The following is a 23,370-nucleotide window of genomic DNA, read 5'->3' as shown; positions in this document are numbered from 1 at the left end:
TGTCACTCCATGTCCACACCGTGTCCTGTCACTCCCCATCCACACCATGTCCTGTCTCTCCATGTCCACACCGTGTCCTGTCACTCCCCATCCACACCATGTCCTGTCTCTCCATGTCCACACCGTGTCCTGTCACTCCCCGTCCACACCATGTCCTGTCACTCCTGTCCACACCGTGTCCTGTCACTCCCCGTCCACACCATGTCCTGTCACTCCATGTCCACACCGTGTCCTGTCACTCCATGTCCACACCATGTCCTGTCACTCCTCATCCACACCATGTCCTGTCACTCCGTGTCCACACCATGTCCTGTCACTCCCTGTCCACACCGTGTCCTGTCACTCCCTGTCCACACCGTGTCCTGTCACTCCCTGTCCACACCATGTCCTGTCACTCCCCGTCCACACCGTGTCCTGTCACTCCCCGTCCACACCGTGTCCTGTCACTCCCTGTCCACACCGTGTCCTGTCACTCCTGTCCACACCGTGTCCTGTCACTCTCCGTCCACACCGTGTCCTGTCACTCCCCGTCCACACCATGTCCTGTCACTCCCCGTCCACGCCGTGTCCTGTCACTCCCTGTCCACACCGTGTCCTGTCACTCCATGTCCACACCATGTCCTGTCACTCCCCGTCCACACCATGTCCTGTCACTCCCCGTCCACACCGTGTCCTGTCACTCCCCATCCACACCGTGTCCTGTCCACACCGTGTCCTGTCACTCCCCGTCCACACCATGTCCTGTCACTCCATGTCCACACCGTGTCCTGTCACTCCCCATCCACACCATGTCCTGTCACTCCCCGTCCACGCCGTGTCCTGTCACTCCCCGTCCACACCGTGTCCTGTCACTCCATGTCCACACCGTGTCCTGTCACTCCCCGTCCACACCATGTCCTGTCACTCCCTGTCCACACCATGTCCTGTCACTCCCTGTCCACACCATGTCCTGTCACTCCCTGTCCACACCATGTCCTGTCACTCCCTGTCCACACCATGTCCTGTCACTCCTCATCCACACCATGTCCTGTCACTCCCCGTCCACACCGTGTCCTGTCACTCCCCGTCCACACCGTGTCCTGTCACTCCCTGTCCACGCCGTGTCCTGTCACTCCCTGTTCACACCATGTCCTGTCACTCCCTGTCCACACCCTGTCCTGTCACTCCCTGTCCACACCATGTCCTGTCACTCCTCATCCACACCGTGTCCTGTCACTCCATGTCCACACCGTGTCCTGTCACTCCCTGTCCACACCGTGTCCTGTCACTCCCTGTCCACACCATGTCCTGTCACTCCCTGTCCACACCGTGTCCTGTCACTCCCTGTCCACACCGTGTCCTGTCACTCCCTGTCCACACCATGTCCTGTCACTCCCTGTCCACACCATGTCCTGTCACTCCTCATCCACACCATGTCCTGTCACTCCCCGTCCACACCATGTCCTGTCACTCCCTGTCCACACCATGTCCTGTCACTCCTCATCCACACCATGTCCTGTCACTCCCCGTCCACACCGTGTCCTGTCACTCCATGTCCACACCGTGTCCTGTCACTCCATGTCCACACCGTGTCCTGTCACTCCATGTCCACACCGTGTCCTGTCACTCCCTGTCCACACCATGTCCTGTCACTCTCTGTCCACACCATGTCCTGTCACTCCTCATCCACACCATGTCCTGTCACTCCATGTCCACACCGTGTCCTGTCACTCCATGTCCACACCGTGTCCTGTCACTCCATGTCCACACGGTGTCCTGTCACTCCATGTCCACACCGTGTCCTGTCACTCCCCATCCACACCGTGTCCTGTCACTCCCCGTCCACACCATGTCCTGTCACTCCCCGTCCACACCATGTCCTGTCACTCCATGTCCACACCGTGTCCTGTCACCCCCTGTCCACACCGTGTCCTGTCACTCCCTGTTCACACCATGTCCACACCGTGTCCTGTCACTCCATGTCCACACCGTGTCCTGTCACTCCATGTCCACACCGTGTCCTGTCACTCCATGTCCACACCGTGTCCTGTCACTCCATGTCCACACCGTGTCCTGTCACTCCATGTCCACACCGTGTCCTGTCACCCCCTGTCCACACCGTGTCCTGTCACTCCCTGTTCACACCATGTCCACACCGTGTCCTGTCACTCCCTGTCCACACCATGTCCTGTCACTCCCTGTCCACACCATGTCCTGTCACTCCCTGTCCACACCATGTCCTGTCACTCCCTGTCCACACCATGTCCTGTCACTCCATGTCCACACCATGTCCTGTCACTCCTCATCCACACCATGTCCTGTCACTCCCTGTCCACACCATGTCCTGTCACTCCTCATCCACACCATGTCCTGTCACTCCCCGTCCACACCGTGTCCTGTCACTCCATGTCCACACCGTGTCCTGTCACTCCATGTCCACACCGTGTCCTGTCACTCCATGTCCACACCGTGTCCTGTCACTCCATGTCCACACCGTGTCCTGTCACTCCATGTCCACACCGTGTCCTGTCACTCCATGTCCACACCGTGTCCTGTCACTCCATGTCCACACCGTGTCCTGTCACTCCATGTCCACACCGTGTCCTGTCACTCCCTGTCCACACCGTGTCCTGTCACTCCCTGTCCACACCATGTCCTGTCACTCCTCATCCACACCATGTCCTGTCACTCCATGTCCACACCGTGTCCTGTCACTCCATGTCCACACCGTGTCCTGTCACTCCATGTCCACACCGTGTCCTGTCACCCCCTGTCCACACCGTGTCCTGTCACCCCCTGTCCACACCGTGTCCTGTCACCCCCCGTCCACACCGTGTCCTGTCACTCCATGTCCACACCGTGTCCTGTCACTCCCCATCCACACCATGTCCTGTCACTCCCCGTCCACACCGTGTCCTGTCACTCCCTGTCCACACCGTGTCCTGTCACCCCCTGTCCACACCGTGTCCTGTCACCCCCCGTCCACACCGTGTCCTGTCACTCCATGTCCACACCGTGTCCTGTCACTCCCCATCCACACCATGTCCTGTCACTCCCTGTCCACACCGTGTCCTGTCACTGCCTGTCCACACCGTGTCCTGTCACTCCCCGTCCACACCGTGTCCTGTCACTCCTGTCCACACCATGTCCTGTCACTCCCTGTCCACACCATGTCCTGTCACTCCATGTCCACACCGTGTCCTGTCACTCCATGTCCACACCGTGTCCTGTCACTCCATGTCCACACCGTGTCCTGTCACTCCATGTCCACACCGTGTCCTGTCACTCCCTGTCCACACCGTGTCCTGTCACTCCATGTCCACACCGTGTCCTGTCACTCCATGTCCACACCGTGTCCTGTCACTCCCTGTCCACACCATGTCCTGTCACTCCCTGTCCACACCATGTCCTGTCACTCCCCATCCACACCATGTCCTGTCACTCCCTGTCCACACCGTGTCCTGTCACTGCCCGTCCACACCGTGTCCTGTCACTCCCCGTCCACACCGAGTCCTGTCACTCCTGTCCACACCATGTCCTGTCACTCCCCGTCCACACCATGTCCTGTCACTCCATGTCCACACCATGTCCTGTCACTCCATGTCCACACCATGTCCTGTCACTCCATGTCCACGCCGTGTCCTGTCACTCCCTGTCCACACCGTGTCCTGTCACTCCCTGTCCACACCATGTCCTGTCACTCCTCGTCCACACCGTGTCCTGTCACTCCCCGTCCACACCGTGTCCTGTCACTCCCCATCCACACCATGTCCTGTCACTCTCCGTCCACACCATGTCCTGTCACTCCCCATCCACACCATGTCCTGTCACTCCCTGTCCACACCGTGTCCTGTCACTGACTGTCCACACCGTGTCCTGTCACTCCCCGTCCACACCGTGTCCTGTCACTCCTGTCCACACCGTGTCCTGTCACTCCCCGTCCACGCCGTGTCCTGTCACTCCCCGTCCACGCCGTGTCCTGTCACTCCCCGTCCACGCCGTGTCCTGTCACTCCTGTCCACACCATGTCCTGTCACTCCCCGTCCACACCATGTCCTGTCACTCCCCGTCCACACCGTGTCCTGTCACTCCCTGTCCACACCATGTCCTGTCACTCCCCGTCCACACCGTGTCCTGTCACTCCCCGTCCACACCGTGTCCTGTCACTCCCCGTCCACACCGTGTCCTGTCACTCCCCGTCCACACCGTGTCCTGTCACTCCCCGTCCACACCATGTCCTGCCACCCCCATCCACGCCGTGTCCTGTCACTCCCTGTCCACACCATGTCCTGTCACTCTCCGTCCACGCCGTGTCCTGTCACTCCCCTTCCACGCCGTGTCCTGTCACTCCTGTCCACACCATGTCCTGTCACTCCCCGTCCACACCATGTCCTGCCACCCCCATCCACGCCGTGTCCTGTCACTCCCTGTTCATGCTGTGTCCTCTCACTCCCCGTCCACACCATGTCCTGTCACTCCCTGTCCACACCATGTCCTGTCACTCCCTGTTCATGCTGTGTCCTATCACACCCCCCCATTCACCTATCTGCTGAGTGAGTGGGCTGACAACCGCCAAGGCTTGTCAAAGTCATACCATGTCTCAGACCTAGACAGGGTTCTTGAATGTATTCTCAGCCTCTACACAAATAGTGTTGGGTGTTATTTGCTGGCGCATCCCCTTGTAACCAGTAACTGCTCATGGAGGTGATATCTGCCCCACATCCATTTTCTCAACCTTCTTGGTGCTGCTCAGACATCTGCATGACCAGAAGAGGAAACTGCTCTCTCTTGAGGGTTTCCAGGAGATGCCCAGGCTGCCGACCCTTCCTTGCCTGTCTGACTCCAAGCTGCACAGTCTATGTCCTGTGCTCGCTCTTCTCTGTTTGGACGGTTGGACATCCTTCTACCATCCCCTTTAAGGCATTCTCGTCGGTGTCTGTTGATACAAAGCCGACTAACTTCAACAGGAGATGGCGAGACCTCCCCTGTTCTCCCTTCTCTGAAGTTCTTCCACCTCAGCTCCGAACCACCACTGTGGTTTTTTCCAGGGAGCCCAGCCTCCCTCCCTGAGGAGCTGTGGCCTGCCCCTCCCTATTCCACGCTTGCTGGCACTCGAATGCTCCACCTATCTTGTGTACATCTTCGAGGACTCTCTTGCTTCTTCATCCCAGACATGGATGGATGCTGAGGAGAGGCCTATACCACGAGAGTGGCTTGTTTATTTCCATATCTCAGGGGTCCAGCCAGTTACAAGCAGTAGCCTGGAACCCTCAATCTGAGTCTCCCTGGGCCTGGCATATGGCCGTGATTCTGCAGAGCAAAGGAGTTACCCTGCTGTCCTTACTGGACTCAGAGAGGCTGTGGGTGACAGTCTGCACTTTGGAAGCTGTGGAACTGTGCAACTCGTGGCACAGCATATAGGTTGCCCGGATGCGGGCTGGGCACAGGCTTTGTTACTGTTACATGTGGGCACTAAGCGGGCCTGTCTGTCCACCAGCTGCACCCTGGAGAAGTGCACTGGATTCCTCACTAACAAGGATCCCAGTGTCAGCTGGCTGGCAGAGCACAGCCTTTTCTTATCCTCTGACAGTGATCCAGCCACCTAAACCCATCTCTCCCGATAGGGGGGCTGGACATTTCTGGGGAGCAGTTGTTACTCAAGCTTTGATTCCCATTAAGGAAGTAGAGCTGGCAGCCTAACGCCATCGCCTTCATCCTCAGGCGCTGTTAGGTAATTATCCGAGGTGTTTCTGGGTGGCGGGCGCCCCAGGTTGAGCTTTGTGTACTTCTTTCCCTTTAATTCTCCAAGCCGCCCTCTGACACACACGTCACTCACCCAGTATCTCAGATGAGGGGACTGCACCTTTGAGAGCATGACCCCCAACCCCGCCCCACGCTACTGCCCTTCGCTCCAGGACCGTCTGATTGCAAAGTCTGTCCTAGTTTCTGATATGCTACATTGTAAAAGCCACCATCTACTGATCCATTAGGTGCCCGGCTCAGTCCATAACCAGGAGGCACTCAGGGGACACGCTCCTGCTGGCATGAACAGGGCACTCCCTAAGTGGATCCTTTATTTTAATCTTTTTTTAAGGCTGCTGTGAAATATTTATTATATTTCATGCATGCATGCATGGCTTGTGGTAAATCCAGGAAGGCAACACTGAGCCTTCCCCATTACCCTTACACCACCCTCTCAGATGAGAGGAAAGAAAACAACAGTTTGAGCCGGGAAACTGACTCTACTTCATCCCAATTGCACAAGGAAGGGTTTTTACCACTAGGCCCATTTGAAACCATGGAGTAGGCACCTGACACCTGACAGTGTTTCTGACTGGTCACCAGGCTTATTTGACAGAGGGATGTTTGGGGACCAATGGTGATGGATGGCTATTTTTTCTGAATCTAGATCAGCCAGGAGCAGGGGCCTACTGGATCAAGTGAAGGCCAGAAGAGGGATTTCATACTAACATTTTGGAACCTTCTATTATCGACTCATTTGTAAAACAAATACCACCTTCCAGGCCCTTCTTGACGTGTCACGGGTTCGCATAGATAAATAGTCACTGCCTTCCAAGTGTCTGTAATTTAACTGAAGGCAACAGATGTGTAAGCAAGGACGTGGGAGCTGTCTTCTCTAGTTTCTGCTCCTCACCTCCAGTGTGCTGTCTGGCAGATGGCTGAACCCTGCTGGACCCCGAATCCTCTGTCTAAAACCAAGTAAAATGTGTCTATCTGCCCCCCTTCCCTCTCCTCTTCCTTTTCCCTCTGCATTTCTCATTCTTCAAGGTAACTTATGTGCACACACATTCCTTGAGCAACTACTGAGTTCTAATGAGTGAGCTGCAGGATTGGCCTGGAGAATACAGATTCGAGGGGCGGCAGCTGCTGGCATGACTCTTTCATTTTATCGAGCCCCTAATCAGAGCCATGCACACAGGGGTTGCAAAGCCAGGAGCTGAAGTGGGCCTTAGCTTTGGCTCTTCCCCTAGCACAGGCTTCTCAAGTCCACGTAAGCCGTGCCGAGAACCCAGGGCAGGTCCCACAGCGTATCGTAGTACTTAAGCAGCAGGCTCAGCACGTCCCGAGGAGGACACCCGGGGGACATGTTCCTGCTGGCACGGAGCGGCCTGACATGAATATGGTACTCCCTAACAGAACAGCTACAGGCAACTGACAAACCGTAGCTCTAATCGGATGCCATATGGGCCGGTCATGAAAGGCTGAACAAGCACCATTTTCCTTGGTAGAAATATTATTTATATCTGCACTTGATTAAAAGAACTCACGCCGGGGGAAGGCCTACAAGCCTACATACAAAATCACACAATTGAATAACAGCATCTTCCTAGGAACAAAAGCAGCAGCTCTGGCCAAGAAATGTCATCCCCCCCCCCCACTCTTGCTGTTCCTCGCTCTAGCATGCGACTGGACGTGTGCACATGGAAAAGCCGCTGTACCTGCTCTGGGCTGTGTTTAAGAATGTGCCCTCTAATGTATCCACCTGAGTGGTGTACATGTGTACACATGACGCTGGGGGTGAGGTTGGGTCTTCGATGCTCTCCACTTGATTCTTCCAGGCAGGGCCCTCCCACTGAGCTTGGAGTTTAACATCTCATACTTCCTCCTGGCTATATGACTCTATTGTATCTTTACCCTTTCTCAGCTCAAGAATGACTTCAGACTGCCGGTAGACACTTCCCCCTGGATGTGTGACTATGTTGTATCTTTTCTTTACCCTTTCTCTGCTCAAGGTGAGGCCACCACTTTTCTCTTACCCCCGGTCTTGCTTTTAGATCCTCATCCTGGAGACGTCACCACTATCCACCCTGGCATCCACAGACAGGAAACCCCTCAGCCTCACACCCATCTCTAGCCAAGCCCCGCTGGTTCCTCATTCCCATGGTCTCATCACTTCTCATCACTTAGGGTAGGGACCCTTTGGGCCAGAAATCATTTTCAGTGACTGCAGGATTCACCGTGTTGACTCAGAGTTCAGCATGCATGAAGCATTACTGTATTAGAAGACATTGCAGAGAAATGATTATCTTTACTTCTGGAAACTGTGCTAGTTTAATGTCCTGACCAGAGCGGAGAACACGGGGTCATCTTTTGCTGGCTCCCAGATCCTGCCATACCTCCCACTTTTGTGTGAACTCTTCTTCCTCCTCTGAACCTCCCCTCTTTCACCGGCCTGGCTAACTGCCTCTCATCTTTAAGACTTGTTTCTCATCAGGCAGTGGTGGTGTGCACCTTTAATCTCAGGATGCAGAAGGCAGAGGCAGGTGGATCTCTGTGAGTTCGAGGCCAGCCTAGTCTATGGGGTGTGTTCTAGGACAGTCAGGGCTAGAGAAACCCTGTCAAACAAACCAAAAGAAAAAGTCTTGTTTCCCCTACTCATCCCGAGCACACCTCCTCTGTGTCCCTTAGGATCCTTGCCACACATTTTTGGCCAAGTATATCATAACTATATTCATTTTATAGTTGACAGTAAGTAACCAATAGGCAGACAGTATATCCTACCCATTGTTGTCACCCTAGTACTGGTCCTGACACAGACAAGGTCTCAGTGAGAAAATGTTCAGTGGGTGACACAATTATTAAAGGAAGAATGTGTGAGTACGTGGCCTGGGAAGATGCATGGACACGTGACGTGGGGGAAGAATGTGTGGACACGTGGCCTGGGGGAAGACCGAGTGGACACGTGGCCTAGGGTGCAGCAATGGCCTCTGCCTCCAGGTTAGTAAAGCCTTCTATCAGCTCTGAGGGCGAACAGTGTCAAAGCCCTTCAGCTCAGACCATGGGATCAGAAAGAGCTGACTGCAAAGTGGGTATTGATCCAAGATTCCCCTCAGACCTTTGATTTTCACTCACCCCATCTGTCACCCAGTGGGAAAGGCACAGCTTTGCTCGAAAGCCCTTGGGCAGCAGTGTTGTTGGTGGGAGTGCTGGAGGCTTGCTGGAGGCTGGGTCTTTGTCTCTCTTGCAAACACATTTGAGCTTCTGGCCTGCCCACCCTCTCAGCTTCCTCACACCAGACATCAGTCTCCCTGCAAGAGCTGCTGCTGGGGCTGAGCCCCACGGACTTACCCTCCATCAAAGGGGTTCTCCCCGGGGATGACGTGTGTACTGTCCCTGCCCACGAGGAACTTGACGCGGTCGTAGAAGGATTGCAGGTTCTGCTGGGGTACGGGGGCCTGGGTCTCTTGGATGATGTCCAGAGGATCAGGAGAGCCCAGGCACAGCGGGTTGACGTGACAGAGGGGCTGGAGGCAGCAGTCGGGGTCCATGCAGTCCACCAAGCCATCTGCAGGGGCGACAGAGCATGTGCAGAACATTATATAGCTACATTCAATCAGCCGTGTTTGCCTATCTGTCCCTCATTGCCAAACTTCAGATGCAGACAGACCCCAGGGCTTTTCAGAGCTCAAGAAGATCCAGGTGCTTCAGACGCCTCTGGCCCCAGACTTTCTGTCTCATAGCTGATACAGCTAGGTGAGCATATGGTGTGTACACTGTTTGTCCTCTTCTAAGGAGACAGCAGCGAGGGTTTTGGAGAAAGCTCAGAGGAGAGAGAATGCATGGCCATAAGAGATGCTAAGCCAAAATGCTGGTGTTTAGGGGGGAAATAGCAAGGATGAGGCTGCGGTGTGGGTTGGGGGCAGCTGTGTTGGACCGTTTAGTCCATGTTAGTGACCTGGAAATTTGCCCTCATGCCATAGGTACCCCCAAAGGCTTGCAACAGAGGGTGATTTCATCCAAGGCACACTGCTAAAACTCACAGATGGACCGGTGCGGTGCTGAGGTTGCACAGACGGGAAATGGAGCAGCTTAGGTGAGAGCGGCACTGATGGAGAACGCACAATCATTTTTGAGGGACCTACAGGGTGAAATCTAAAACCTGGTGACTCCCTGGCTCTGGTGTGAGGAAGAAGAAAGGATGCTCAGGCCCTGTAACCGTGGAAGCTTCCTCAGCTGTGGGATCAGTGGCCTGGGGCACAGCCCTCAGCCCTGCAGAGGCCCGGATCTGTCTTCTGTGAGTTGTGACTTGTGGGGAGTTGTCTTGACCACATGGACGGGTAGCTTCAGGACCCCTAAACTATTACAGCTCACGCTACTTCCCAAATACAAAGAAAGAGATTAGCCTAGGCTACATGGTTCGGGCTTTATTATTGTAAGGAACTCTTATAGTTCCCAACTAACAGTTTAGGATGGGTAACTGCTCCAGAGATCAGAAGATGGGCTGGGAAGACCCCAGAGTCATATCTTGGATGTTACAAGCAGAGGTGACCTGTGTACTGCCCTGGCTTGACAGCTTCTGAGCTGTGTGACACTGGAAAACTTTCCAACCATCCTGGGTCCCAGTGGTGCTTTGGTTATCTCTGCTGTACCCCTAGCACTCAGCAGATGCGCTTTGAAATGGCTATTAAATGAACAACAACAACAAACCAAATAAACAGTCAACAAATGACGCAGCAGATATCACGAGATGCTAGTCTGTAAAAGCCAGGACATGATTTCTTCAATCAACCGTATTCAGCAGTTGCGAGGATGGTAGGTTCATAAGCCACAGAGCCTGAAGATCATGTCCCAGCCCTGTCTGTAAGACTGACCCCAGACAACTGGCCGAGTCCGATCTCTCCGAATACCGGGTTCTCACCAACAGTACCCGAGAAATGCTGGCACAGCCAGCTCACCACCATTTTCCTAGGATTTATGGTATAGAGTCTGCACCTGTAGCGCAAGGGCATACCCCCTGGCTCTCCTCCGGTTCTCTCATTCTCGCTGGCTGAGTCACTTCAGGCCTACCTTCTATGGTGTGTTCAACGGCTGAATGAACAGTGCTTGGGGAACTTAACTTTAGTTAAATGGCCAAGCCTCTTGGTCGACCTCAATCCCAGTTTCTCGCACCCCCTTAAGTAAATTAGGGACAACAATTCCTGGCAATATTCCATTTGTTGTTGTTTTTTCCATTTTCCCCCCATTTTCAGTACAGTACCCAAGTGCCCGTGGCCTCCTGGCAGGGAGCACAGTGACAGAGTCTGAATTCCAGAGCTAGAGGACGGGATCAGCTGTCAGCTGTGACTCCTGGGATCAGATGTCAGCTGTGGCTCTTCCCACTGTGTGACCTTGGGTAAGTCAGTTAAACTATCTGGTCTCAGATTCCTATATTTTTCTCACTTTTTAAAATTACTACAGTTTCTTCAGGTGTGTATGTGTGTGTGTGTGTGTGTGTGTGCATGTGTGTGTGCGTGTGTAAAAGCATGGGCCACAGTGTACATGTAGTGCTAAGGGGACAACCTTGGGAGTCTTTCCTTCCACTCTTTCAGTCCCAAGGATCAAGCCTGGGTTTGGGTTGGTGACAGACCCTTCACACACTGAGGCATTTACTTAGCCAAATTCCCATGTTCTCACACAGATAATAAGAGGGTCATTAAGTTTCCTTTCAACAATGACCCATGTAGCACTACATCCCCAAATTCAACCCAGTACTGGGTACACAGTAGGTGCTTAATAAAGGTAGATTCTGAACCTAAAACATGGTTGACTGAAATGAAGGACTACCTACCTGTACCTCACCCCAGTATTATTGTGGGTGGTAACCTTAGCTTGTCTTCTAGCTTCCGGGTCCCACGGCCTAGCAAAGCAGCCGCCCTCTCCTGCCGATGGCGGTTTTCATTGCACCCTTTTTGGCTGCCCCCGTCAGACATTGCTTAAACACATAATTACAGCCCAAGCAGAGGGTTATTTGCATTCTGCTATTGATGTGAGCGTGACAGCTCCAGCGGCCGCATCCATAACTCTGCAGAGATGCTCCATTATTCAATCCCAGCGAGCAGGGACGGTGACCATTAAATCAGCCAGCACAATTGAAGGGCCGTGAAAAGTCATGGCTAATTTGAAATTTTATTAGCTCTTGCCTGCTCCTGTTTACCACCAAAGTAGTCCCTGGAAGCCAGTCTTTTACCTTTCCGTAAACACTCTGCCATGCGGCGCCTGGGAGGGGTGCCTACTCTCCAGCCCTGAGGAAGGTGACCCGGGAGTGAGGGTGCTTCTCACCATGTTAGGTTGGTGGAGAGGACAAATGACAGGGACGTCAGGCCCTGCATTGTGCTAAACACTTTATAAGGACTAAGGGCCTTAGTGCTGACCCATCCCGCGAGGAAGCCACTGTTCAGAGAGACAGAACCACATCTTAGGCGTGGTAAAGTTGACGGCTGTAGAGGTAGTTCCTAAAGAAGTTGAGGGGGGATCTGAACCCCGTTCTTTCTGACACACGGAATGTTCTCTGAGTCATCCTGGAGAGACTCACGGGAATAGTTTTGTAAATGGAGAATGGGAATTTGGGAGCCTTACTGAAACGATGCCCTGTTATGCCAGGCTCAGCACGTAAGACAATTTCTCTCCAGCCAGATGGCCACCGGAGTTGTGGGACCCTGTGCAAGTCTTAATGCCTCCAGCCTCGGTTTCTTTAGCCATGCATCATGACAGACAAAGGGTGGCATTTCCTTCTTTAGACTCATGGATCCGCCCACATCGGCTGTGCGTGCACAAGGCTTCCTCTGTAGCCTGGCTGTCTCCAATCCCAGGACTCAGCAAGTGTGCTCTGCAGTGAACCATATGCCATTCCTTAGGCATTTTATTTAGGATTGAATCTTGCGTACGTTCTGGAAAGTTCTCCTATAAACCGAGAATGCTCCTTTCTTCATTTCTCTCTGGCCCTTTCTTCGGGATGCTAATAAAAGTTTAAAGGGGCCGGCTCCTATTTCACGCCTCTCAGCCCCTGCATTTCCTTCCTTGTATTTGTGCCCCATCCTGATAAATTTCCTCAGACTTCCATTCTGCTTCCCTTATCTGCCCTTCATTTGTGTCTGGTCTGCTATTTAATTGGTCCCCTGGGTCATTAACTTAAATGACCATATTTTAAGACTGTAGATAGTCTCTTTGGGACTTTTAAAAATCTGCCATTCCCCCCCCCCCCGTAGTATCTTGTTCCATCCTTATGGTTTTACACATCAGCTATCTCTGTAGCCATGTAAAAGTTTATTTATGGTATAGTCTCTCTTGCATTACGTTCTTGTAGTCATCCTCTCGCATGCTATCACTGTTAACCCCAGCCTGTAGTCAGCCATTCCCGCCTGTTCTAGAAGTCTCGCTGGGGATCTCACGTGGTTGGTGAACCCTCCAGCATGATTTCTGGTGATTGCTGCCTGCCATGCCAGAGTACCACTCACGCAGGACTGCTTTCTGGGTGGATCTTCTAGCTTGGCGTTAGTACTCTGGTTTCCAAGAAAGGTAGGGCCTTTCTGCTGTGAGTTCTGTCTCTCACGGGCGCCTCTTCTGTGCCCTAGCTCCGTGCCACCCGCTCTGCTCTAGCAGGCACCTGCTTCACATGTAGGCTCTAGGGCTCCAGTTTTCCGTGTGGTGGCAGCAGCGATGCCCCACTGTGAGCACACCCTGCCATTGTCAGCGTGGTGCCGCGGCTTCTGTGCCTGCTGCCCTGGCTTCAGCTTCACTTTGTTCCTGCCTTCCAGGGCTCCCTGCTCCCCATTTCTCCTCCATCTTGTGGGCAGTAGGGTGCTATGATGACCTGCCCGGATCATGTATTTACTGAAAATACACGTCCCAGCAAAATCTCTGAGCCTTTTCCTCCACCTGTTAAATGGATCACCGTGAAGCCTACTTCACAGAGATGCCATGAGACTCAGGGAGGGAGGCAGTGAGAGGCTCCCATGTAAGGACCCAGCTAGGGACAGTGACTGGTGGCTTCTGACAGGCACTTCCCTTTGGCGAGTATCCTGGTATCCTGGCAACCAGTTGCCATTCGATCAAGCCCTGGTCTCTTCCTCTGCACACATTCCAGGCAGGATTCTGGGTGCAGTGTGACCCTAGAGGTCTGAGCTGGATAAAGCCAGCCAGGGTGACACATGTAAATTAGGTTACTGGAGCTCTCAGGGCCCTTTCGAAAGGAGACACCACATAAACCGCACCCTCACCAGAGACCTCGGAACTGAGGAATTGCCCACTGGGTGCCTGGTGATTGATGCCAGGCCAGAATTCTGCCTGCCTGCACCTTGGTAAGCCGGTGTTTCCTCCTCGCACATCTGACAAATATTTACTGAGCAGCAAATGTGGGCAACTCCTCCACTGTCACATTTAAATGAGACACATGCTTTGAAATGAATGGGGGGGGGGCACAAACTTCACTCTCAAAGATGCATTATATAAGCCCAGCATTTGTGCAAAACCTTTGTGTTCAGAACTGGCACTGGCAGCCTGTAACACTGTGGACGTCTGCTCCACAGTGTGTGTGTATTCATATATGTGTATGTGTCTGTATGTGTATATATGTGTATCCATGTGTATGTGTGTATGTGTGTATAAACGTATGTGTATATGTATGTATATGCATGAATGAATGATTCTGTAAGGCTCCCACATTTAACAGGTGGATCGGTTTGGCCAGCCTATCTAGGGTGGGGGCTATGACAGAAACCACACAGGTGTGCAGACAACAGCCAGATGAGGTTGGCTGATGTAAGCCAGCAGAGAGTAAGGGACTCATCCCAGACTTACAACCACCAGGGTAAGGAAAGCCAGGACAGCCATGGGGAAGCCGCTTATTATTAGCAATCCTTGTCTTCAAGCTTTCTCTCTTCCAGGACGCAGCCCACCCTGGGCTGAGGTGGGCCCTCGCTCTGGGCATCTCCACCACCCCCTGAGCTCCCCTTCTTCCCCATGAGAGGGCTGAGCCTCGCAGGATCATTCATGCATTTGTTCCTTTACACGGTGAGCATGGTGCCTACACAGGCAAGGTGCTGTGCTATGCACGGGAGATGCGGAAATAAGCAAGCCAGTTCCCGTCCCTATGGGACAGCAGGGAGGGGAACCAGAACACCCAGAGCATGGCTGGAAAGAGATGTGGGCAGACTGTAGGCCATAGACTGGTCTTACAGCAGACTGTGGGCAGCCCCTGGGGCAGGCCCTGGGGAAGGAGGGGAGGGTACCCCTCCCCTTTCTGCACACATCCCAGAGAAGTTTTTGTCACTTGCTATAATGAATTCCGTGCCTTCTTTCTAAAGGGCTTGTGAAATCTTTATCTGCTCCTTGGAACACGAGATTTTTTAAAGGTCAATTCCTCTCTTGTCTCTTATCACGAGAAATGTGGTTTAGAGACCGTCTGGAGGGTGACCAGATTCTAGGGCTTTGTGTGAGCGCCCCATGCCCACAGTGGGAGATGGGTGGAGCAGGTGGTAGAAGGACAGGGAGCTTTCTTTGTTTGCAGTTCTTTTGAAATTTCTCCTTCTGGGCTGCGGCTGTCAATTGGGGTATTGCCATCCGCAGTTGTCTTTCGTGGGGCCATGGAAGACGTTTTGATACCTTGAAGCTGCTTTGAGAAGTGTCATCTAAAGGGATCTGGCTGTTTAAATTCCAGTGGAGTTTTTGTTCCAGCATCTTCTTTACAGACAGGGCTCCTGTCTAGTCTAGCTCTCCCGCTGATCCACTGTGTGCAGCTGGGTAACTTCTTCCAGTTCTCTGAGACTCCGTGTCCTTGTCTGTAAATCTCTCTACCACCTACAGGTTTGTTGGAGGAGCTTTGAAAACCAGGCAGAGGTGGACCTTTTATTCTATGAATATGAAATGTTTGGGATAGATTTTTTAAGACCAGATCTTACTGGGTAACCCATGAGCTTTTGGTCCTCTTGCCAGGGTCTCCCAAGTCTTAGAATTATTGGTTGGAATCACCACACCCAGCTTGGAATATGAATTTTAATAAAAAATAAAAAAACAGTCAAAATCCGCCAATATATATAAAATATACTAAACCTACCTAAAAAGTATACTAAATATACTACCTAAAAAGGTAGTCTAAAACTTCACAGGGAGTAGTGTTCCCATGGAAATCAATTGTATATTGGAGTTCTCTCATGCTCTAGAAGGCTCCGTGGCATATTTCAAAGCGTCTTCAGGCCTGGGTATACACTCCCCACATTTCAAGGAGGACGAGAGTCTCTAAGAGGAGGAGGCATGCTCTAGATGCACAAGGCTACATGGGGCATCTCAGCTGGAGCCTGGAGTCCTAGTCTGGGCCCAGCTATTGGCTGTCTGTGTGACCGTGAGATGCATGAGGTCACCTCTCTCTCTCTCTCTCTCTCTCTCTCTCTCTCTCTCTCTCTCTCTCTCTCTCTCTCTCTCTCTCTCTGGTTTCCTGTTTCCTTGTCTACATTATGCAGGGGAGGAGAAGGAAGGACATGGAGTTCCTTCTAGCCCTGCTACTCAACATTAAACTCTGCTAATTTCCTCCAAGCCCCCAAGTCATTTTGGCCACTCAGGGAGCCTGTTGCACTTTCTCTCGACCCTGAATTGCCTTCTGGCCTTGCGCTGTGTCCCCTGTCTGGGCTGGCATGGAGGTGCTCCTCTCATTCTGCTTCCACGAGGTTCAGTCATTTAGATGACAGTTTTCTTCCGCATGACTGTGAGCTTCCTGAGGGAGACCGGGCCATGCTCACTGGTCCTTAGATCCTCTCAGAAAAGAGTGTGCTGCTGGACTGAGCACCCAAGGTCCAGATGAAGAGCAGAAGGAGGGAGAACATGAGCAAGGAAGTCAGGACCGTGAGGGGTGCGTCCACCCACGGAGACGATGTGACTGATCTAATGGGAGCTCACCAAGGCCAGCTGGACTGGGACTGATGGAGCATGTGATCAAACTGGACTCTCTGAATGTGGCTGACAATGAGGGCGGACTGAGAAGCCAATGATAATGACACTGGGTTTTGATTCTACTGCATATACTAGCTTTCTGGGAGGCTAGTCTGTTTGGATGCTCACCTTCCTAGACCTGGATGGAGGGGGGAGGGCCTTGGACTTCCCACAGGGCAGGGCACCCTGACTGCTCTTAGGACTGGAGAGGGAGGGGGAGGAAGTGTGGGGGGAGTGAGAGGGAAATGGGAGGATGGGAGGAGGTGGAAATTTTTAATAAATAAATAAATTTAAAAGAAAAGAAAAGAGTGTGCTGCCTTGCCAACGGCAAGACCCGTGGATGCTCCATGGAAGGGAAAATTGTGGATTGCTAGATATGGCCTACGTGTGTGCTCCCTGCATGGTGACCCTGCCTTTCCTTCTACCAGACTGTCTCTGCTTGTGCAAGGCCAAGAGACAGAAAGCCAGTGAGGGTAATGTCTGTCCTTTTGGAATCTGTAGTTTATTTCATCCACGCCATCTTACAAATCCAGGACCTTCTGGGGCTTCCTCCAGACTCTCTCAATGGATAGAAAGGCCAGCCTACCAAAGCGAGGCATCTCCTTACTTCACAGTGGAGAATCAAATGCCCAAGGCTTGTCCTCCCGAGACGGTTGAATTTCCAGTTGTGATGGAGGTCTTCCTGGGGAAGCCATGGCTCACTTCCCTCTGAGGTGGTTGATAATAGCAGCTGAAGGGCTGGATGCTTTTCTGGGACAGCAGGACCCCACGGTCTTACAGCTACCTCCATTTCCTCTTTCTGAATCTGACACGTTGCAAGGGCAGAGACTCTCGGTTTTACTTCTGAAGCCCTGGGAGTCGGGGCCTGACATGGTGCAGATGCTCAGCGAACATTCATGGAGCAAATGAAGGCCCTCACAGTGCAGCTTCTGTGTGCCGCGGAGGATGTACAAACTCATTCTGCTCTATAATATGCTTCAAACAACGTATGAGGTATGTTCTCCTGCAACTGGGGATTTTCTGGTTGTTCTTTTTGCTTTGTGCTGGCTCATTGCTCGGAGCAACTGGAGAAGGCTCCATTTCCCTAGGGTCTGGATTGTTTCCTATAACATGGGGTTCGGGGCTACTGTGGGCATAGGTTCTCTGGGAAAACTGGGCATTTCAGTGTTGGCTGTCTCTGAAGCATGGCAACCAGGGTGTCTACTCTGGTGTTCTTGTATGTGTGTGTGTATGTGTGTAGGGGGACTATATGTTTTCTGAACATCGCAAAGACCCCTTAGTTCCTTAGCTGTCCAGCTGTTCCACAGCTGTGTGAAAGCTTGGGCCAAGATCCTGGACTCTGGGAGAGGGAATGATTTCCCAGTATGGCTTCTCTCCTTTTTCCTAATTTTCCATGAATGTTATTGTTTATTACTGGCCTTGCAGCCACACAGGCAAGATGCAGCAGGATACTGAGGGCATCGTACAGACAACAGAAGCTGATCTCTTTCCCACAGACAGAGTCAGAATGCTCTTTCTCTTACTTGAAGACAAGGAGGATCGTTACCCTTCCTCACTTTGCCCTGCCTATGTGATCTCTTGAGAACAAAACACCCCTCCCCCCACATAAAACTCCTTCCTGCTCTGATATCACCTTCCTGATAAATGTTTTCCCAGTCCCACAACTAATACATAACCCTGCAATTTCACTTAGAACAATCCATGAACACTCAACCTTGGTGCTTCCTCCTTCCTCTGAGTTCCTGGAGGATGGACAGGACTTTCGCATCTCCGTGCCTCCTGTAAGACACGGTCCTCCAAAAGAGATGATACATGCTTGGGCAACTGAATAATGATGATCTCCCCATGTGTCAGCTAGATTAAGGGACATAGCAACACGATGGGATTCCAGGCAGGCACACATCTCTGCTCAAAAGCCATCAAGGCCCAAACCCTATGGGCACCTTGCTTCTAATTCTTCTCATAGCTGTTGTCTGAGGTTATCTGAATGACTGCTGTCTGGATTTGGGCAAGGGAAAGACAGTCCAGACAAACATCAAGGCTCTAAAACAACATTTCTAGGATTCCAGAGCCAACTGACCAGTTGAATTAGAGTGACCACAATATTACACACTTGGCCTTTTGATCCTCATGGGGTTTGAGATTGTAGAACACTGTAGACAGGAAATTTCCAGAAGGGAGGACACCAAGTTGCTAGTTCTCCAGTTTCTAACATTGTGCAGAATACAGGGAAGTCTCTTGGTTTAAATCAAAGAGAGCTGCCTAAGTGTGTCAGCTGCCAGCATTAGAAAGAGAAATTTTTTTTTGTTTTTGTGTCTGTCTTCTTTATTTTTCCAGTAACTCCCTGCGGTTGGTAGAAGCAGGTTCTACCACGTGGGAATGTGGAGTATATTATGGAGAATATTATGCAAGTTTACACCATAGAGAAATGGAAGCTAATTTTATGGCTAATATAAAGACTTGAATAACCTTGATGGGCAAACTGCCTCATGGTGTGGGAAGTCCTTCTGTCTATGTGCTGCTTTTATTAGTTAATGAGTAAAGAAGCTGCTTTGGCCTGTGATAGGGCAGAGTAGAGCTAGGTGGGAAACTCAAATTGAATGCTGGGAGAAAGAAGGCAGAGTCAGTGACATGCCATGTAGCCGCCAGAGAAGACAGATGTGCCCCGGAACTTTACTTGTAAACCACGAGCTTCATGGTAAAATATAAAATAATAGAAATGGATTGGTTAACAAGATATAAAAGCTAGCTAGCAACATGCTTAAGTGGTTGGCCAAGCAATGTTTTAATTAATACAGTTTTGTGTAATTATTTTGCGTCTGAGCAGCTGGAAACGAACGAGTAGCCTCTGTTAACAGCCTCATTTTATATTTGGGGAGAGTAAGGTTCAGAGACACCCAGTACCCAGGTGGGGTTAAGATCCAAGTTTTAATTAAAATGGGTTTTCACCCTGAGTTAATATTCTATAAGGCTAACCCCTCTTCCTTTGGGTTTTGGCTGTCCAACACTTGGGAAAAAAAGCAAAGGCAGACGTTATTACAAACCTATATGGATGAGAGAGCGTGAAGGAAAAGTGTGCCTTGATGTTCCTGAGAGGGTTACCTTCAGAATCAGAGGCGACACCTTAATCCAGGTGAGTGAACCTCCTTCCCTGGAGGAACATCCTTCACAGTTTCCGGGATACAAAAGAGGGCTGCTTTTGCAAACCCAGACCAGGTAACGATTCCACCACAGGGATAACTGAGGATGCTTCTCCTTGCCTTCTCTCCATTGGCCAATAGATGCCAACTAATTTCATTTATAGTCACTCATTAAAATGAGTCAAACTATGCTAACAATAGAACCCATTCCTCAGGCCACCCACACAGTCTTCTGTGTCCTGAAGTCCCTCGCTGTGTATTAGGATGCTGGTTCCCTGCTAACCCAGCAGTGTCCCCTCTTGTCTCTCTGTCTCCTACCTCTGGAACGGGCTGGGGTTTACGGACGCCAGATCCCTACCTCCATCGTTGTCTTTGCTGTCCCCACAGGCAGTTTCCATGGACGTGTCACATCCGGCTCCTCTCCAGCCCAGCTGGCACACACAGTGCCACCCATTCAGGTCCAGGGTACATCTGCCATTTCCATTGCACAAGCCAGGACAGCCCTCTGTAAGACAAAGCAGGGAGTCAAGGGCTGGGGCCCCATCGCAACTGCTACCCCTGCACTCTGCACTCATGCTGTACCAGCTGCCTATACGATGCTTTCACATCTGTCCGTCTCAGCAGCTGGGGAGGCAGGTACCACAACGACTCTCCACTTTACAGAGAAGACAGCAGAGACTCGGAGAAGTAAGGCCTCTTACGGAGGGGTCTGGAACCCTCAACATCTCCACCTCCCCCCATTTCACAAGTGATCAGGATTTGGAGCTGCAGTCAGTTGATCAAGCCTGCCAGAGCCTGACTAGGGAGGTCTTCCACCCATCCTCAATCCTGGGCTTGGTTGTCTTGTCTCTTGGCCTTTAACTCACAGAGATTCCCCTGCCTCTGCCTCCTGGGTGCTGGGATTGAAGGTGTTCTGTAACATTTGGCCTAGAGATGTGCTTTTCCCCCCTAGTTCTTGTAACTAGGTCAACTTCAGTGGGCCTTAGGCTTTTCATAATGGCTCTCCTTTTCTCCTAGACAACAGTATTTGCTTTGAGAATGAGGGCTTGGGTCTTTCTATTACCATTGTGTTTATGCTAGGCTTTGGAAAGGGCTTTATACCAGGGGAGCCCAGGAGACTGTCACGACATAGACGAACTCCTGCTGGTCTCAAGTACAAAGGAAGAGCCAAGCAGTGCTAGCTGCTCAGCTGTGTATTTACACACCTGTCCCTTATTAAGCATCTTATTTGGGCTAGCTACAGGCACAGAGATGAAAAATACCTAGTTGTACTCTTGAGAAGCAGGCATCCTACCAAAGTGCCTAGACGGAGACTTGAACTATACAGTGGGAACTAGGAACAGCTATGGCCATCTGAGAAGACGTGGGTGACCTAATAAAAAGAACAGGACACTGCTTGGAGCCCATTTCTTCTGCTCTGACCCCATGATGAAGTGGGGACTTTTAGTAACAGTCAAATAGGCTTACAGGATTTTGATTACTGCCCTTTCAAGCCTGGTTTGTGGCTCAGAAGGTAAAAGCTATTGACATGCAAGACCGATGACCTGAGTTTGAGTCTAGGAACCTAGGGTAAAAAGAGAAAACTGATTCCTAAAGATTGTCCTCTGACTTCCGCACCTGCGTCATGTTATGTACGAGTTGAGTCCCACAGGCTTTTGTGGTGTGAGAGAGACACACACACATTTCAATAAGGAAGAGACTCATGTTTAAGAAAACATTAGGTTTCATGGCTCACTTTAGCTCCTATTCTTTCATCTGAATTCTTTTCATTTCTATTCTTTCTCTTGAGTCCTTATTTTCATGATGGCCAGCTCTCTTCTCTGAGTGACTATCAACTCAAACTATGCTGTTCATGACATCTCTACTTCCTTTCCTTTGCTCCAGCCTCCAGGGAAGGAATGAGTTATACTAGTTTACTGTGATGAGCATCAAGTACCTGCCCATTTGGCTGTAAACTGAACATTCTGCCACGAAACCACAAAACCATGGAAAATGAACCTATTTCCACTATTGGTTGTTGTTTTCATTTTTTCTCTTTCTTTCTCTTTTTTTCCTCCCTTCCTCCCTCCCTCCTTTCTTCCCTCCCTTCCTTCTTTCTTTTTGAGACAGGGTCCCACATAGCCCACACTGACTTCACACTTGCTATGCAGTTGCAGATTGCCCTGAACTTGTGACCATCCTGATTCTGCCTCCCAAGTGCTGGGATTACAGGTGTGCACCACCACGTCTGCTCATGCATGCGGCGGTGATTAAAGCCCAGGTTTCACGAACGCTGAGTGAGCACTCTGTCCGCTGGGCTCCGCGACTCATTATTTTTACAGGACAACAAACCTGGCACATATAAACACTCAGGGAGCAGCTGATACAGCAGAACCTGAGACTAGTGTTTCAAGGACGTAAAAATGCATATTAAAACTAGCATGCAAAGATTAAATACCATTATGGCTCAAGGGCTTTGGATAGTTGACTCTGATTCCAACAAAAACCGGAAGTTCACTTCCTCTTGAGATGGTCGATGCAGACACCAACCAGTCAATGCAACCACGTCCTTTCCACGCAAGGAAGAAACACTGGTTGCATGTGGGGAATGCAGTGGGGATCACAAGAAGGCTTAGTAGAGGACGTAGAGCGTGTGGGAGGCTAGCCTCAAAACTGACCAAGAAGAAAAGCTGTAAACCTGGGCGCTAGGAGCAGTGGGTGACATGCGGGTGACTGGTCTGTGTTCTGACTAAGCCACCATGATCGGTCATCCAGAGTGATCTCAGCAAGCAGAGCCTCTCCTGTCTTTCAGTTCATCTCAAGTTTTCGTCCGTCTACCCAGAGACTACTTTTAATTAAACTACTCCTCCTGGGGTTAATCTTAGAGGAAGGAGGTGAAAGCTTTAAAAATATTAGGATACTCTTTTATTTTGCCCGTGATACAGCATCTCATAAGATGCAGAAAGGATCTTTTGTGAGCACGAGCTTAGAAGCCATACCAAAGGCCAGCTCTATGACTCTGTGGCCAGGGGACCATGTTATTAAATTTTTTTGAACCCCAATATTCTTAATTATAACATAGGGGAATTAAGAGGGCTCAACATAATAAGGTATCTGTTATAATCACTTGGTTCTGGCACTGTAGTCCCAAAGCAGGCACAGGCTATCCGTGAGTCATGAGCACAACGTGTTCTAATAAACTTGATTAACAAAAATCTGTGAGGAGGTAGACTTGGTCTGTGGACTATGTATTCTGGTAGATGCCTCAGGACAGCGAGGACAGTGACAGCTGCCATGTACTCGGGGGCTGCCATGCCGGGCCCCTGGGCTAGGTGCTTTGCACAGATTATTCCTCAAAGGGGAAACTTTGGGGGCTAGAGAAATGGCTCAGTGCGTAAAACACTTGCTGTGTAGATGTGAGGTCCTGAGTTTGGATCCCTAGAATCCACACCGAGACAGATATGGTAATCTCATTGTATCTACTTAGAGCTGGGTGGTTGAGACAGGAGAATCCCCAGGTTCTCAAGGGCTAGCTAGCTTGGTGCATACCGTGATGAACAAGAGACTCTGT

General features: G+C 51.2%; 1 protein-coding gene across 6 annotated transcripts in view; it reads right to left on the bottom strand.

Annotated features, from left to right (window-relative positions):
- Tenm4 (teneurin transmembrane protein 4) overlaps window positions 1–23,370 on the bottom strand; it is a 677,803-nt gene that overhangs the window by 75,123 nt on the left and 579,310 nt on the right. For all 6 annotated transcript variants that reach the window (XM_075953236.1, XM_075953232.1, XM_075953234.1 and 3 more), the window contains 2 exons: window positions 20,179–20,325; window positions 9,070–9,286 (listed from right to left, as the gene is read on the bottom strand). In XM_075953236.1, the coding sequence (XP_075809351.1) occupies window positions 9,070–9,286; window positions 20,179–20,325 (364 nt within the window). The remainder of the gene's footprint in view (window positions 1–9,069; window positions 9,287–20,178; window positions 20,326–23,370) is intronic.

Source organism: Microtus pennsylvanicus, chromosome 18, assembly GCF_037038515.1.
Source record: "Microtus pennsylvanicus isolate mMicPen1 chromosome 18, mMicPen1.hap1, whole genome shotgun sequence".
Lineage (NCBI taxonomy): Eukaryota > Metazoa > Chordata > Mammalia > Rodentia > Cricetidae > Microtus > Microtus pennsylvanicus.
Note: the sequence above shows the minus strand (reverse complement) of the source record. Positions and strands in the feature narration are given on the sequence as shown.